This window comes from Myotis myotis, unplaced genomic scaffold (assembly GCF_014108235.1).
Source record: "Myotis myotis isolate mMyoMyo1 unplaced genomic scaffold, mMyoMyo1.p scaffold_m19_p_6, whole genome shotgun sequence".
NCBI classification, from domain to species: domain Eukaryota; kingdom Metazoa; phylum Chordata; class Mammalia; order Chiroptera; family Vespertilionidae; genus Myotis; species Myotis myotis.
The window spans coordinates 86295850-86311978 of NW_023416368.1; the positions used below are offsets into that span (position 1 = coordinate 86295850).

The 16129-nt window shown below is 54.8% G+C and overlaps 1 protein-coding gene across 14 annotated transcripts in view; it reads left to right on the top strand.

Annotated features, from left to right (window-relative positions):
• Window positions 1-6482: 6482 nt before the first annotated feature.
• FCHO1 (FCH and mu domain containing endocytic adaptor 1) overlaps window positions 6483-16129 on the top strand; it is a 32167-nt gene continuing 22520 nt past the window's right edge. For 2 of the 14 annotated variants that reach the window (XM_036314443.1, XM_036314455.1), the window contains exons 1-4: window positions 6483-6551; window positions 12375-12419; window positions 12621-12707; window positions 13559-13633. In XM_036314443.1, the coding sequence (XP_036170336.1) occupies window positions 13607-13633 (27 nt within the window). In that variant the 5' untranslated portion in view covers window positions 6483-6551; window positions 12375-12419; window positions 12621-12707; window positions 13559-13606. Of the gene's footprint in view, window positions 6552-9864; window positions 9932-10951; window positions 10976-12374; window positions 12420-12620; window positions 12708-13558; window positions 13634-16129 lie in introns of those variants that run through there. The other 12 variants (XM_036314445.1, XM_036314446.1, XM_036314447.1 and 9 more) reach the window with 12 other exon arrangements.

A 16129-nucleotide genomic window follows, 5' to 3' on the forward strand; every position in this document is an offset into this window, starting at 1 on the left:
AAAGGCACTAATCCCATCACAAGGGCTCCACCCTCATGGCCTCATGGAACACTAGTGACCTCCCAAAGGCCCTCCCTCCTAACCATGTCATTGGGGATGTGGGCTACACCATAGGAATTTAGGGGGACACATCAGTCTACAGCAGTCAGGGATCAGAGTCAGGGCGAGTGGCAGGTGTTGACATCTCTACTTTGATTCTATTTTTATTTTAATAAGCTGGGGGGGCAGGAGGCATTTAGGCTCTGGCCCTGAATACGTGGTGGGTCTTTCCCTCCTCCCACATTTCTGACGTTGCTGTTTCTCATCACCCTCACTCAGCATCCCAACCTGACAACTTGCACCACCTCCAACATCGGGTGGCGAGACAGGAAGGGTCACATGGCTGTGAGTCGGGACCATCTCCTAAACCAGGGGTCCTCAAACTTTTTAAACGGGGCCAGTTCACTGTCCCTCAGACCGTTGGAGGGCCGGACTATAGTTTTAAAAAGAACTATGAACAAATTCCTATGCACTCAGCGGCGGCAGAAACACCCGGCCGGCCGCATGTAGCCCGCGGGCCTTAGTTTGAGGACCCCTGTCCTAAAGGCTTGCCCAGGAAGCATTTCATTGACTAAGGCAAATCACATGACTGCCTAATTCTGGAGCTGAGTGACACTAAGTCCTCCCTTGTACCTGGAAGGAGGAGAATCAGAAATGGTGGGGAAAATCATTTAGTAACCATTACCAAGCCCCCCTTCTCTCCCGCAAAGAGAGTTTTTTGCCCTGGCACTTTCTATAAAAAAAAAAAAAGCCAGGTAGATTTTTGGCATCATGGGCCATACAGTCTGTCCACACCACCCAGCTCTGCTGTTGTAACTGAACAGATGGATATGGCTGCATTCCAATAAAACTTTATTTACACCACAAGGCTGAGGCTGAGAGGTCCAGGGCATAGCTCTGGCCCTTTCCCATCTACATGCTAGAACAGCTTGCACCCTTCTGCATTCTCTCTCCCAATCTCTCCTGACAGCTGTCTGGCTCAGCCCCTGCAGGAGCAGCCAACTAAAAATATCCCTGCAGCAGTGAAGCACCTGAGGGTGCCGGGCCTGCGCAGGAGCCAGATGTGTGCTCTTGGCCCAGGCACCCACTGCACCGCCTGCCAACCGGCAGCCCCTCCCTGATACCCTACCCCTCAGCTGCCTGAGCCGAAACCACCCTCCTGGGGTTTCTCATGTTGCTTCAACATCCAGATCCCGCCTCCAGGCCTTTGCACTTCCCGTGTCCTCTGCTTGGAATGCCACCAGGCAGCCCGTCGTCATCCAGCAGACGCTGTCCTCACAGGCCACACAGTATGGAGAGGGGAGCCAGACACAGGAGATCACCACCCACAGGGGTGAGGTGGAGGGGTGGCAGTGCCCAGAGGAGGCCCCCATGCCGCCCAGGATAAGGATGCAAAGGATCTAGCCACATTAGGAGGAACGAGCAGGCTTGGGGAGGGACCCGCAGAGGCAGAGGAACTGAGAGGAGACTGGTGACACTGAAGGCCCAGAACAAGGGCAGCTGCTATGGGCCTGCAGCTGCCTGCATGCCCCACTGAGCAGTTGCAAGTTCCCCTTCTTGGGGCTGAGGGCGGGCCAAGCTGGGGAGCAGTGAGAAGACCAGGTTTGGGACTCACAGATTTGGAGGCACTGAGGAGGAGGGGAGGGCATGGGCTGGGGACCCAGGTCCCTAGTGGGGTGGGATTGAAGCACTTTTCTGGGAAGATGTGAGCTCTTGGGAGACAGTGAGGGAGAAGGGAGGAGAGGATTCTCCTGGGAAAAGCAGCACAATCACCTCTCATCTTCCAAGCCCCGCCTGCTAGGGCCCCTCTTCCAGGAAGCCCTCCCTGCTCTCTCATCCCACCTCCACCTCCACCCCCAGCCCAGGCACCCCTCTGGCTCTACCTGACCTACTCCTTTTTCAGTGCCGCCCTGTCCACCCTCTTGTGTTTCCTTCTAGTCCGGAGCCTGGATTGCTGCCGGGACAGGCACCTGCCTACACACAGCATGTAGCTTTACCTGCCTGGCACGTAGGTGCTCAGGAAGTGGTGGTTATATCCAGCTTGGCAACACTGCTGGGTGATCTGGTGAACGTTATTTAACCTCTCCGGGCACCCCGCCCCCATCTCAGAAATAAAAGCATTGGCCCGTGAACCTCCGGCTGAGGTGGTCTTGGGCTGTAGGGGTGTTGACGGGACCTCGAGTGTCCTCTGGCCAGCTTCGCTCCAGGCACCCCACATGGACCTGTCCTGCATCCTGTCCTCCTCGTCACCACAGAACCTGCTGGGATCCAAGATCAGGGCAGGTGAGAGCTTTGCCTCTAGTGCTCCTGGATCAAGTCAAGCTTCTGACACTCGGTGACTTCAGAGAGTATCCTCTTGTCCAGGAGCCAAGGTCTTGCCTGTGAAACAAGAGTTCTCTCCCTCTTCCCTACCTTCCCCTGGCCCAGGCTTCAGACCCCACCTGGCTGGTGTGGATGGTGCCAGGGCCCCCAAGGAGCGCCCCAGCATGTCGGGGGAGAGGGCTGAGCCTGACACAACACCCCAAGTCGGTCCTGGAGTGGGAGGGGGCGTCAGCTTCCAGATAGGATTTGAGAGCTAAGTTACCAGTCAGATGTGGAGCTGGGAGGAGAGCACTCCAGGCAGAGGGAACAGCAGGAGCCAAGGTCCTGGGGTGGGGCTGCTTTTGTTCAGACTGCAAAGAAGGGGCAAAGCTGGACTGCACAGGCACGCAGGGCTATGGGGAGGGGCTGGAGTCTTGACTGAGGGTACTGAGTAGTCAGGGGAGGTTTTTGAGCTGGAGAAGCAGATAAAGGGTTTCTATTAAAAAAACAACAAGTCCTAGCTGGTTTGGCTCAGTGGCTAGAGCATCGGCCTGTGAACTGCAGGGTCCCAGGTTCGATTCTGGTCAAGGGCACATGCCTGGGTTATGGGCTTGATCCCAGTGGGTGGCGTGCAGGATGCAGCCAATCAATGATTCTCTCTTATCATTGATGTTTCTATCTCTCCTTCTCCCTTCCTCTCTGAAATCAATAAAAATATATTTAAAACAACAACAACAATAAAACCCCGAGTCTTGGGGTTAACCTCCTAAAGCCACTCCCTGCACCTGGAATGGAACTATGAAGCAAATGGAGGGGGGAGGGGGGAAGAAGGTTTCTCATTGGAGACATCTACACGAACTCATGTTTAACTTTATTTTTTTAAAATATATTTTATTGAACCTTTACAGAGAGGAAGGGAGAGAAATAGAGAGTTAGAAACATCAATGAGAGAGAAACATCGATCAGCTGCCTCCTGCACATCTCCCACTGGGGACGTGCCCACAACCCAGGTACATGCCCTTGACCGGAATCGAACCTGGGACCTTTCAGTCCGCAGGCCGATGCTCCATCCACTGAGCCAAACCAGCTTCGGCTCAGGTTTAACTTTATATAGATGCAGGCAGTTACATATGGAAATACTTATAGATTTGTGTACACACACAGGTTAGCACACACACATGTATGTCCTTGCTCTGTTAGCTGAGCGGGCCTAGAAGCAGTGAGCTCTAGGGGCAGTGAGCACCCCTACTGCCCCAGTCTTGGTTCCTAGCACCATTCTCCAGGGAAAGGCACCAAGGCTGCTCCTCGGAGAAAAGGCGGATTCTCGGCTGGGGCTGGAAATAGAGGAGATGAGCTTGGAGCACCCTGTAGTGACAGTAAGGAAGGGCTAAGAGAAAAACACCAGGATACATGCGATAGGGACACGAGAGCCAACTGAACAAGCTCCCCATGGCCGAAGCTGGGACAGTTTGAGCAAGGAAATCAGTAAAGTAGTATTAGATTGTAACCCAACGTGTAAAATAAATATCCACGGGTCCATGGATTCACTGCATGAATAATTGGACAGATAGATAGAGGGGGGAGGAGAGAGATTTCCCAAGCAGAGGAATCCCAAATAATCTATGTGGATGCTCTGCCCTCAAGGGGAAGCAGGACCCCCCACCCCTGGGTGTGGGCTGTAAATAATTACTTCCTTCCAAGGGATACGGCACGGGAAGGGGGAAGAGAGAAGCTTTACAGAGGAGACACCTAACAGCACCGCCTCAACAAGGTGGTTGAGGTCAACATCACAGTGATAAGTCACGTTGATGGCATGCGCCCTGGTCTCAGTGTGATGAGACGAGCTCATCTCTTCACACCCGTTCTCCTCCCCACACGGATCACCCCAGTCCAACCATGAGAAAAACGCCACAAATCCCAATGGTGGCAATCATACAGTAATACATATCAATATCAAATCAACATGTACACCTTAAATTTGCACAATATTGTATGTCAAGTATATTTCAACATATTTAAATATGTTCTTATTGATTTTAGAGAGCAAGGAAAGGAGAGGGGGAGAGAGAGAGAGAAACATCAATGTAAGAGCAACATCCATCAATTGCCTCTTGTATGCACCCTGACCAGAGATCAAACTCACAACCTGGACATGTGCCTTAATTGGGAATTGAACCAGCAACTGGTACATGGAATGATGCTCAACCAACTGAGCAACACCAGCCAGGGCCAATCCTATATAATAAAACCCTAATATGCAAATGACCGAACAGCTGAATGACTGGTCGCTATGATGTGCACTGACCACCAGGGGACAGACGCTCAATGCAGGAGCTGCCCCTGGTGGTCAGTGCACTCCCACAGGGGGAACGCAGCTCAGCCAGAAGCTGGGCTCACGGCTGGCGAGCGCGGTGGTGGTGGTGGTGGGTGGCAGGGGCAGGAGCCTCTCCGGCCTCAGCAGCAGGGCTAAGGAGCAGTGAGCAGGTGAGCGGTAAGGAGCAAGGGGTCCCAGATTGCAAGAGGGCTCCCAGTCTGTGAGAGGGGGATTGGGCCTAAGTCAGCAGTTGGACATCCCCCAAAGTGTCCTGGACTGTGAGAGGGCACAGGCCGGGCTGAGGGACTCCCCCACTTCAGTGCACAAATTTTGTGCACTGGGCCTCTAAAATCAATAAAAAACATATTTAAATTAATAAATTCCCATTAATTTTTAGAGAGAGTGGGAGGGAGGGAGATGGAGGGAGAGAGAGAGAGAAACATCAATGTGAGAGACATTGATTTGGTTGCCTCCCGCACATGCCCTCTTCTTGTGTTTCCTGGGATTAAACTTGCAATCCAGGTACTAGACATGAAACCCAGACACGTGCCCCTGACCGGGAATCAAACCTGTGACCCTTCAGTTTTCGGACCTATGCGCTAACCACGGAGAACACCGGCCAGGACCCAATATATATGTGTTTAAATCAAAACTCCTGACCGGTTCTCAAAACTGTAAAGGTCATCAAAACCAAGGAAGTCTGAGAAACTGTCTCAGCCCAGAGGAGCTTCAGGAGACGCGGCAACTAACTGTCACATAGGATCCTGGGACAGCAGAAGGACATTAGTGAGAACAGGAAATCTGAGTAAACTATGGACTTTAGTTACCGTCTCAATGTTGGTTCAGTAATTGTGACAAATGTACTACATTAATGTAAGATGTTAGTAATAGGGAAACTGGGTGTGGGATACACAGGAACTTTCTATACCATCTTCACAATAATACTGTAGATTGAAAACTGCTCGAAACAAAACATTTAATTTTAAAAAAGATAGTTGCTATGGGGAACAGAGGTTGTCTGAGGCAGGGGTGGCGGCAACAAGAGGCCCAGGTAGGAAACGGAGGCAGCATCCAGCCTGGAGAGCACGGGGCCTGGACCGGGGCCACTCCGGGTACAGGAAAAGGGGCAAGTCCAGCGCTTCAGAGACACAGGGCCGGCAGGACCAATGTGGGTGATGAAGGGAGAAGACCCTCAGGGGCTCCAGGCCTCTGGGGCTGGTGGAGGAGCAGGCTGGGTTGGTACCAGGTGTGTGTGTGTGGGGGGGGGGGGGGGGGGCGGAGATCAGCAGGGTATTGAAGTGGAAGGTTGAATGGGGTACAGGGAGGCACTAAGTCTCATTTTGGGGGACCCAGATGAGAGGGGCAGGAGCCTTTCAGATCTGTGACATGACAGCATTCTCGGAGATAGTTTTCCCCACCCCTGGGGCCCACCCAGGGGCAGCCCTCAGAATGAGGATCAATAATGTCCCGCTCACAGGCTTGTGGGGGCATCGCATGAGCCCTGCTCAGTGCCTGGCACACAGCGGGAGCTCAAATAAATTGGTCGTCCCTTCCCCCTCCCACCGGGTCTCGGATGGGGCGACGCCTGTGGCTTTAAATTATGCAGATGACCTGCAGGTGGTGGAAGGGGTGGGGGAAGATGAAAGGAGCCTGACTCGTCCAATCAGAGCGCGGGCTGGCGGAGCTGGATGCCCACACGGCCCAATGGCTGGCTGCGTGGAGAGCCCGCCCTGCCTCCGGAGCCGGCGCGGCCTCGGGGTACTCTCGTGGCCACGCCCCGGAGGCGGAGCCACCCGGCGGCCCCGCTGCAGCGGCGGAGGGAGGGGCGGGGCGGGCTCGGGTGTCAGAGACCGAGCCGCAGGTGGCGGCGGGCGCGAGGCTCGGCCCGAGCTCGGAGGTGAGTGGGTTCCCACCCATGCCCCTGGCCCGCGCGGCCCCGCGAGCGCACGCACCGTGGCCCGCAGTCCCGGTGGCCACGGGGGCGCAAAGGTGCGGCGGGACTTGGAGGGATGGCGAGCAGGGATTCGGGGGGAGGCTGCAGGGTGGGCGCCCTGCCTCCCCCAGGTGATAATCAGGGCCCCACGGAGGGAGACATGGACCCCTGCCCTAATGCCCCGTCTCCTGGCTGAGAACCGGGGCGCACAGGGGAACAGCTATGATGCGAGACCCCTCCTCAAATCCCTTTATTCTAAGCCTGTATCTGGGTCTAGGTTCTGGGGCTGCAAAGATGGGGGCGCCGCCCCCCCTCCAGCCTGGGACCCAGGATAGCTGAAGTGGAGACCACCCCCAATTTCCCTCTTCCCAGCTGGGACCTGCAGACCCTCTGGGGACCGAGATAAGGAATCTCCTTCCCTTTTTCTCCGCTGGGAATCCCGATCCAGTCCTAGTGGAGGAACTGGGGGTCCTCTGGGCCCCTCCTGTAGATTGTCCTCTAGCGGCCCCTGCCACAAGGATGGGGTGGGGGGCTTTCCATTGGCATCCTCTTCATGGGCCCTCTTCGAGGTGGAATTCTGGGGAGTGGGTTGGTGTGGGGTGTCTTGCCTAGCCGGTCAGGCCTGGCCGGGAAGGGCCTGGAGTAGATAGACTTGGGAGTGGTCCCTGCCTTGGTGGGGGTTGGGCAGTGAGCATCTGTTCCTGGGTATTAAAATAAATCGAGGTAAATTGGGATCCTGCTGGAAGCTGACTGTGAGGGGGTGTGGAGGAGGGTGGGTGGCCCCTCCATCTGCCTCGGATCTTAGGAGTCATCTGCCAAGTCGCAGTGGGGACCAGGAGGCGGCTCTGGATGGACCTGTCTCTGGTGACCTTGGGCAAGTGGCAGCCCTTTCCTGAGCCCCAGTTTTCTCCTTTGAAAATGGGGCGGGGGGCTTCAGAGCCTGTATTCTATAAGTTCTGACGCCCCCCGCCCCCCATCTTTTGCCAGATCTTGATCCCACCCTTTTGCTTAAGATGTTGGTGGCTTGGGAGTGAGAGAGCAATGGGTTTGAAGACACATGTACCCCCACCCCTGACATGCCTTGCTGGCCTCTGAGCCTCAGTTTACTGCACTGTAAAATGGGTTGATGGTCACACTGTGACATTGCTGGAAGGGCTAGTCTGCCATGCAGTACATTATATCACCAGGCTGCAATCACTGGAACAGGAGCTCCACCACCCAGGTTTCACCAGCAGGACCGCCCAGGGCACACCCTGACCCACATACCATCACCCACACCAGGGGCAAGACAGTGCCTGGGCAGGATCCTGGGCAGGAGGAGGTGCCGGGCCTGCCTGTCCCCTTTCCTTGAAGTTCTGTGCCTGTATGGACATAGGGTTGAGCATTGGGCTGGGAGTCTGAGGCCCCCAGGTTCAAATCTGGTTCTTCTGTATGTGGCTTTGGCCCTCCTGCACCTCGGTGTGTTTTTCTGTGAAATGGGCTGAATCCCTCTTGGAAGATCAAAGGAGACTGTGGGAGGATGGGAGTGCTGTAAATATAGGCATGGTCATTATAATACTAATTGCGCTATTACCGATCATAAATGAGGTCACAGCTGACCAGGAGTGGAGAGAAGAGAAGGGAGTCTGCAAGGGTGTCGCCTGCTGTGGCTCCAGCCTGGAGTCAGGTGGAGTTGGGGGCTCAGTGTTTGCCCAAAAAGGTGATGAAGGGGGGCCATCAGTGGGGAGGACTGAAAAATTCCTGTGTGAGCTCAGATGCCCACTCAGTGGCCCAATCGCTGTGTAACATGGGCCTGTGCCTCAGTTTCCCCATTTGGGGTGATGGCCCGGGTGAGATACTGTCTCTGATGCGATTGTGGGAATGAAGCCGGAGTGTGTAAGTGGCCGCAGCTCTGATGGCCGAGTCTGCAGGGAGGAAGCCCGTAACAGCTGGCCATCGACACAGCATGGCCGCGAGGTGGACACAGAAAAGGAGAGAAAAACCCTGAACTGGCCCAACTGTGAGCAAACGCACTGAGGGGAGCAAAATGACAGATCCTGTTTCACAAAACTCAGGAAACCCAGAGAGGTCAGGGGCATCCCAAGGTCACCCAGCCGGAGGCCAGCAGCCAAAGTCTGACCTTCTTTGCTGACTGGGCTCCGACCTGGGCCCGGCCTCACACCAGGCCAGGCACCGAGCCCCAGGCTTGGGGGAGCTGGTGCTGGGAGGCAGGATTCATCTCCAGGAGGTGCCAGGGCTCATGTCAGACATCTCCAGGGAGGACTCTGTTCCCTGCTTCTAGCAGCCAGAAGCTGGGGGGCATCCCGGTCAGCTGACTACCTGCTGTTTGACCTTGGGCAAGTCCCTGCCTATCTCTGGGCTTTGCACGGGCATTACCGAGGCCAGGAGACCTGGGTTCCAGCAGATGCCGTGACCACCGTGTCTCTCTTGGGTGTATTACTTTCAGGGGCCCCTGAAGATGTTTTAACTTCTTTTAAAATCAGGAGGGGAAAAAATAAGCTGTGGGATCAAAGAAAACCTTTAAATATATGATATCAATATATTTGTCTTTATGCCAATGTAGCTGTAAAATACAGTACAAATTATTTTCTTTCTTTAAAAAAATTTTTTTTTTTTAATTTCAGAGAGGAAAGGAAAGGGAGAAAGAGATAGAAACATCAATGACGAGTGATAATCACTGATGGGCCGCCTCCTGCGTGACCCCTAGGGGTTGGGCCCACAACCTGGGCATGTGCCCTGACCGGGAATCGAACCATGATCGCCTGGTTCATAGGTGGATGCTCAATCACTGAGCCACGCTGGCTGGGCTGCATTATTTTCTGAATGGAGCCTGGGGCCCAGGGAGGCAAGGTTGCCCCAAGCCTGTGAAAGTCCTAATGAGACCCTGGGTTGAGTCTCTCTCAGCACTGCCATTCGTTAGCTGCGCAAGTTTGGACACGGGGGCTGCCCTCTCTGAGCCTCGATTTCTCCATCTCTGAGCAGGCGTCACTGGCCCACCTTGGGTTGGTGAGCTGTGGAATGCTTAGCCCAGGATCGGTACTCACTTTGTGGGTTCTGTTATTTCACAATCGTCATGATTACGATTTGTTGGTTAACAGCCCTCGGCTGAGGGCTGTAGATCCAGGGGCCTCCGTTTACCGATCTGTGGCCTGCTCTGGTCCAGAGAGGTCCCAGGGGTGCTGCTCTGGGAGGGGACGGTGAGGTGGCAGTTGGGCGGCGGGCGGGGCGGGTGCGCTTCCTGTCCCCCACACCCACGGCCTCGGCTTGGCGGAAGTGGCAGGGGCTGCGTGTGTCTGGTGCCTGCCCTGTCTGACTGGAGCCAAGCCCCCTGGCTGCGCTGTTGGGTGAGTCTGAGCCCTGCCGGAGGCCCCGCGGCCCCTCTTTGCCCCCCCTCAGGGACAGATAGGGTACCCCTCTGCCCCCTGGGTTTCAGAAACAGCGGGTGTCACTTCCTGGGCCTGGCCGAGCCTGCGGGCTGCCTGCTGTTACCGCTCTGGGTGCTGTGGTGGGGGGCCGGGCAGTAGCGTGGACGTGGAGGCCCAGGGCCACCCGTGAGGGTTCTGAACAGGAGCCCTTGGCAGACAGGCCACGGACAAAATCACCGTGACCTGGGGACAGCGAGTGACCGCTCTGTGCCTCGATTTCCTCCTATGTGGCGCTGGGATCGCTCCCCCACCCCGTGGGGTTGCGAAGGTTAAATGAACTGGGACCTGTGAGAGTTGAGCACAGCGCCACACACACACTGGCACTCACTGCAGCGGGGAGGAATCTAATCAGAGTTGGCAAAACAGTATCGCGACTTTTGGTTTCTGTGGAACTTGGGCCTGGTGGCTCCCGGGATCCTCGAAAACAGCACTCACGGACGTCTCTACCTGTGCCGTCCTGCGTGGTAGCTGCCGGCCTGTGTGGCTGCTGAGCCCTGGGAGCAAGGCTGGCACAGATGAGGGGATTCGTGTAAAACTTACTTAGTTTAAAATTAAGTGGCTAGCCCTGACCGGTGTGCTCAGTGGTTAAAGCGTTGGCCTGCACACCATAGGGCCTCGGGTTTGATCCTGGTCTGGAGCATATACCTGGGTTGTAGGTTCATCCCAGCCCGTTGGGGCATGTGCTAGAGGCAACCAATTCCTCGGGTAAGGATTAACAACAGCAACAACAAAAGTAATATGAAGTGGCTACAGCCCTGGCTGGTATGGCTCAGTTGGTTAGAGCATTGTCCTGTACACCAAAGGGTCGTAGGTTCGATTCCTGGCCAGGGCACATACCCAAGTGGGTCAGAGCACGTAATGCACGGGAGGCAACTGATCAATGTTTCTCTCTCACATCGGTGTTTCTCTCTCTCTCCCTCTCCGTCCCTCTCTCTCTAGAATCAATGAAAAACACATCCTCTGGTAAGGATTAAAAATAAAAAATAAAAAAAGCTGCTACATGAGGCTAGTGGTTCCTATGTCGGTCAGCCTAGCTCTAAGGGATTTAGAGATGCTCAGAGTCTAGATCATGGCCAGAAACTAAGAAATGAGATAGACATTTAAGGCTTTTCCTTTTAGGGATGTCAGCCTAGCGTGACAGGCTGGGTTCCTCAGGGGCTGCACTGGGCACTGAAGGTTCTCAAAAGTCCCAGTGTCACAAGGGTGGAGGTTGGGAATGTTTGTTGAATGAGTTGTGTGTGTGTGTGTGTGTGTGTGTGTGTGTGTGTGTGTGCCTGGACTCCTATTCATGCTTTAAAACCCCAGCACCTGCCCAACTGATGTGACTCAGGGGTTAAGCATTGACCTATAAAACAGGAGGTCATAGTTGGATTCTGGTCAAGGGCATATGCCCTGGTGGCGGACTTGGTCCCCAGGAAGGGACACGCAGGAGGCAGCCGATCAATGATTCTCATCATTGATGTTTCTATCTCTCTCTCCCTCTCCCTTCCTCTCTGAAATCAATAAAAATATATATGTTTTAAAAAAACCAACACCCGCCCTAGCTGGTTTGGCTCAGTGGATAGAGCGTTGGACTGCGGACCAAAGGGTCCCAGGTTCGATTCCGGTCAAGGGCACATGCCTGGATTGTGGGCTCTATCCCCAGTTGGGGGTGTGCAGGAGGCCGCTGATCAATGATTCTCTCTCATCATTGATGTTTCTATCTCTCTCTCCCTCTCCCTTCCTCTCTGAGATCAATAAAGATATATTAAAAAAAACAAACAAACCCAACACCCATGCCTCCCTTCTTCAGTCCAGGCTTCCCCAGTTCTTGTTCCTCCATTTGGCCCAGCGTGGCCCTGCAGGACCAGGTGTCTGTAACCAGTTCTGTTCCCCTAGACTGGGGGGCTCCTCGGGGAGCAGGCCCAGGGCTGAATCATCTCACAGATCCTGGTATTGTCCTGGCCATGTGGGCACATGGTGGGTGCTGGGTAAAGTCAAGGGGCTGGGGCTGGATGATAATGGATCAAGCTAAACTCACTTTCAAGATTAGGTAAACTGAGGTCCAGCAAGGGGCAGCCTTGTCCAAGGTCCTTGCTCCGTCCTTTCCTGGTAAGGCCCAGGGAGCTTTCCAGTCCTGCGGTCACCAGCCCTGTCTCTGTTGCCACTGTGCATGCTGGGCTCCCAGCTGCTGCTGAGCTGCCTTCGGAGTCATGAATTATGAATGGGGCAGCAGGCTCCAGTGACAAGCCCGGCCTGGAGAACATGCCAAGGACACCAACTGTCCCTCCGTCTGTCGCCAGGTGGCCTGACCCACCCCGTCTTCAGGGAGGCCTGGGTCCCCCAGCAAGACCCCATCTTGGCATTCTCCCTTGTTTTGCAGATGGGGAAACTGAGGCATAGAGCCGGACAGTGACTCAGATACCAGGTGAACACTGGCTTCCGGGGGTAGGGTTAGGACTCCTGGAGGCGCCAATAGCACCTGGGTGAGGGGTGAGCACTCCATTCCAGGAGCATGCGTGACATGGGGGCTGTTGTAGAGGGACTCAGGAGACCCCAAGGGACCCCAACACCCATGCTGCTAACCACAGCCCCAGTGTCCATTTCTCACCAAACCCTTTTCCCACAGGAGCTGCCCAGTGTGGAGCTGAGTGCTCAGGACTGGACTCGGTGGGCTCAGAGTGCGAATCTATCCATTCCTCACTGTGTGACTTGGGCAAGTGGCTTCCCCTCAGGGATGGGGCCTGTTCTCCCATCAATAAAATGGCCAAAGCCCAGCCAGTGTGGCTCAGGGGTTGAGCATCGACCCAGGAACCAAGAGGTCACTGGTTCAATTCCCAGTCAGGGTACATGTCCAGGCTGTAGACTCGATTCCCGGTAGGGGTGCATGCAGGAGGCAGCCGATCAATGATGTTCCTCTGATCAATATTTCTCTTTCTCTCTCCTCCCTTCCGCTTTTTCTAAAAATCTATTTTAAAGCATATTTAAGCCCTAACTGGTTTGGCTCAGTGTATAGAGCGTCAGCCTGTAGACTGAAAGGTCCCAGGTGTGATTCTGGTCAAGGGCATGTACCTTGGTTGCGGGCACATCCCCAGTAGGGAGTGTGCAGGAGGCAGCTGATCGATGTTTCTCTCTCATTGATGTTTATAACTCTCTATCCATCTCCTTTCCTCTCAGTAAAAAAAAAATCAATAAAATATATTTTTTTTAAAAAAAACATATTTAAAAATAAAATGGCCAAGAACTTTTCTCCCCAGTCTAGGGCTCATCCAATAACCTTCTCAACAGTGAACTCCTATTTGTGCTTAAGAACCCCAGTTCCCTTGCCCCTTCCTCTAGTCTAGGTTCCCCTAGCCCCTAGCCCTCTATCTAACCCCGCAGAACTTGGGGCATCTGTATCCAGCTTTGTCCTCCTAGACTGGGGCTACTTGGCCTAGGACTGAGTCATCTCAGGAGCCCTGGCATGCTCCCAGCTTTTGGTTCTTCCACTGTCTTCTCTCTCTCCTCCACAGAGAGGACAGTTGGAATATCTGTGACTTTGCAGCTCATACTTGCCTCTCTCTTCAGACAGGCCCTAGACAGGAGTCTGCAGGGGTCTCCACAGAAGGCATCAGGATGTCGTATTTTGGGGAGCATTTTTGGGTAAGTATGACCCACTCTTATTTTGGTGGGTTCTCCTAAAAGGGCTTTTATGGAGGTGAGGGGACCTGGCAACTTGTGGGCAGAATCTTGGGCAAGTGGAGAGTCTGTAAGGAACAGGAGTTAAAGGGAAGAGGCGGGCTGGGCTTGAATCTACACCCCCAGACCAAATGGGCCTTGTGACCTTGGGCAAGTCACAGCTTGAAAAACAGAGAGACTGAGGCTCAGAGTAGGACTCTTACCTGAGGTTGCCCAGTGAGAATGTGCAGGACCAGGGCTCAAACCCAGGGCTAGACAGAACTTCCAGGATCCAGCATTATTCCAGCCAGAGGATTTCCGTCTTTCCCATCCTGGAGAGTTGGGGGTGGGGGGCAGTTCATGGCCACCCCACCCATTTGCCCTCCAAGCTGGGGACTACTTACTGTGACCCAGGGGGCCAAGTGAGATGGACTTGTTTTCATTTATTCATTCATTCACACTCTCCATCCCGGCCACCAACATCGCACACCCAGCCAATTCCGGGGAATGCTTCCCCCCAAGAGACTCCACCCCAACTCTGACCCCTGGGAGCCCCCAGTCTGGAGGACACAGAGCCAGCCTGACACTTCCAGCCCTCTAGTACCTTGGAGGCACCCAGAGGAGGAGCCAGGACACAGAGCCATGTTTGCTGTGGGCTTTGAAGGCTGAGATTTTCCAGGCATTCCAGGCACGGGAACAGCCTGGACAAAAGCCCAGAGGTGTGACACTGGCTGGCTAGTAGAGGGCACAGGACTCCTCCTGCAGGGCCAGGCCGTGGGGAGCAACAGAGGAGGTGTGACCAGGGCAGAAAGCCCCTTCCCCAGTTGCTGGCCCTGAGCTAGCAGAGAGGAAGTCTGTTGCTAGGCAACTGGTTGCCCCTAGCAACTGGCCCTGCTCCCTTCCTTTCTCCCTCCCCAGTTGGGGCTCTTCTTACTGGCCTTGCTTTCTTAAAGGGGCCACACCCCCTTGCCACCTGTGGGGACCTGACCTGTCCCCCTCCCCAAAGGTCAGTCTCCAGATTTGCCTCTGAATAGCTGTGTGACCCCCATGGGGCTGCCTCTCTCTGAGACCCTGTTGGCAACTCTGTGTACGGGTACTGACCGGTTGAGGATCAGTCCTGTTGCCCACGCATTGGAACCCTGACAACGGCACCTACATTTATTTAACATTTCTTTTTAATTGCATGAGGCAGGCAGGCTCCCTGGAAAAAATCAGATCAGCAAAGAGAAAATAGAAGCCACCCCCGACCCCTCCCCCCCACCAAAAGATAGTCTCATGCACAGCGAATAAGCGCTCTGAGTGTGTGATTTGAAGTGGGCTCGGCTGGGAGCTCTTGGAAAGGTGACTTGGCCTCTTGGGGCCTCAGTTTCCCAATCTTTATTCCCAACGGGGGATGAAATGCCCCCTTCCTGGGACCCAGGAAAGGCTTCTGGGATGTCCGTTTTGTTAAATCTATTGTTTGTAGCGATGGCTCTTTGCGGGATGACACTGGGGCTCTGGCTGGCTGGCTGGAAGGAGGCTCCAGTCAGGGGAGATCAAGCCAGACAGGGATGCTGTAGCCCCCCTGGGCCAGAGCAGGGCTGGAGGCCTAGAGGGCACCAGGGAGCCATGGAGGGAGTGTGAGCCGGAAAGGGACATCATTAATCTGTGTTAGAAATACCCTCTGAGACAGCCCCTCCTCAGACGGACCCTCGGCTGCCAGCCCAGCCTGAGGGAGGCAGACACTGCTGGGGGCTTTGCCAGGTCTGGGAAATGGGCCAGCAGTTGGCTCCGAGTCAGCCCCAGATGCTGGCTTGGTCAGCGGTGCCTGGTGCAGCCTCACCCGGGGATCCCCTGGCCGGTGCTGGTGGGGCCGTTTGGGCTGTTTGCCGAGCACCCCTACCGGGCAGGGAGCCCTGTGTCCAGCTCTGTACTAACCTCATGTCACCAAAACTCTTGGCAGGTAGGTGCTGTCATTGTCCCCATTTGTCAGATGAGGAAACTGAGGCCCAGAGAGGCGAAGTCACTGGCCCAAAGTGAATCAGTGCCTAAAAGGAGCATTTGACTCATGAACCTTGAAAGTACAACTGTAGATGTGGAAAGAGAGGAAACAGATTCCTGGGGAGCTGGAGGGATCAACCGTGAACCTCAGGGAAGTGAGAGTTTGAGGAGGGTCTGAGAAGGTTCTGGAAGGAGGGAGGTCTGGCAGTGCTCCTTGAGAGGTGGAAGTATCGGATGGGTGGGAAAAATGTAGGCTGGTAGCCAGGTGGTGGACTGTGCAATGGCGGGAAGGTGTAGCAGGTCATCGCCTTGTCTGCTGTTTTGCGGGCGAGGCAGAGAGGAAGCTGAGAGATGCGTGTGGAAAGGCAATCCCAGGCCAAGGGCTTTGGACCACGGCAGCTGGTGGCTAACAGGGCGCCATCAATGGGTCTGAGCAGGGACTGAGAATTGGGCTTGAGCCTGTCCTGGGCCTGCCCCAGTCCTGGCTTCAGTTTCTCCATT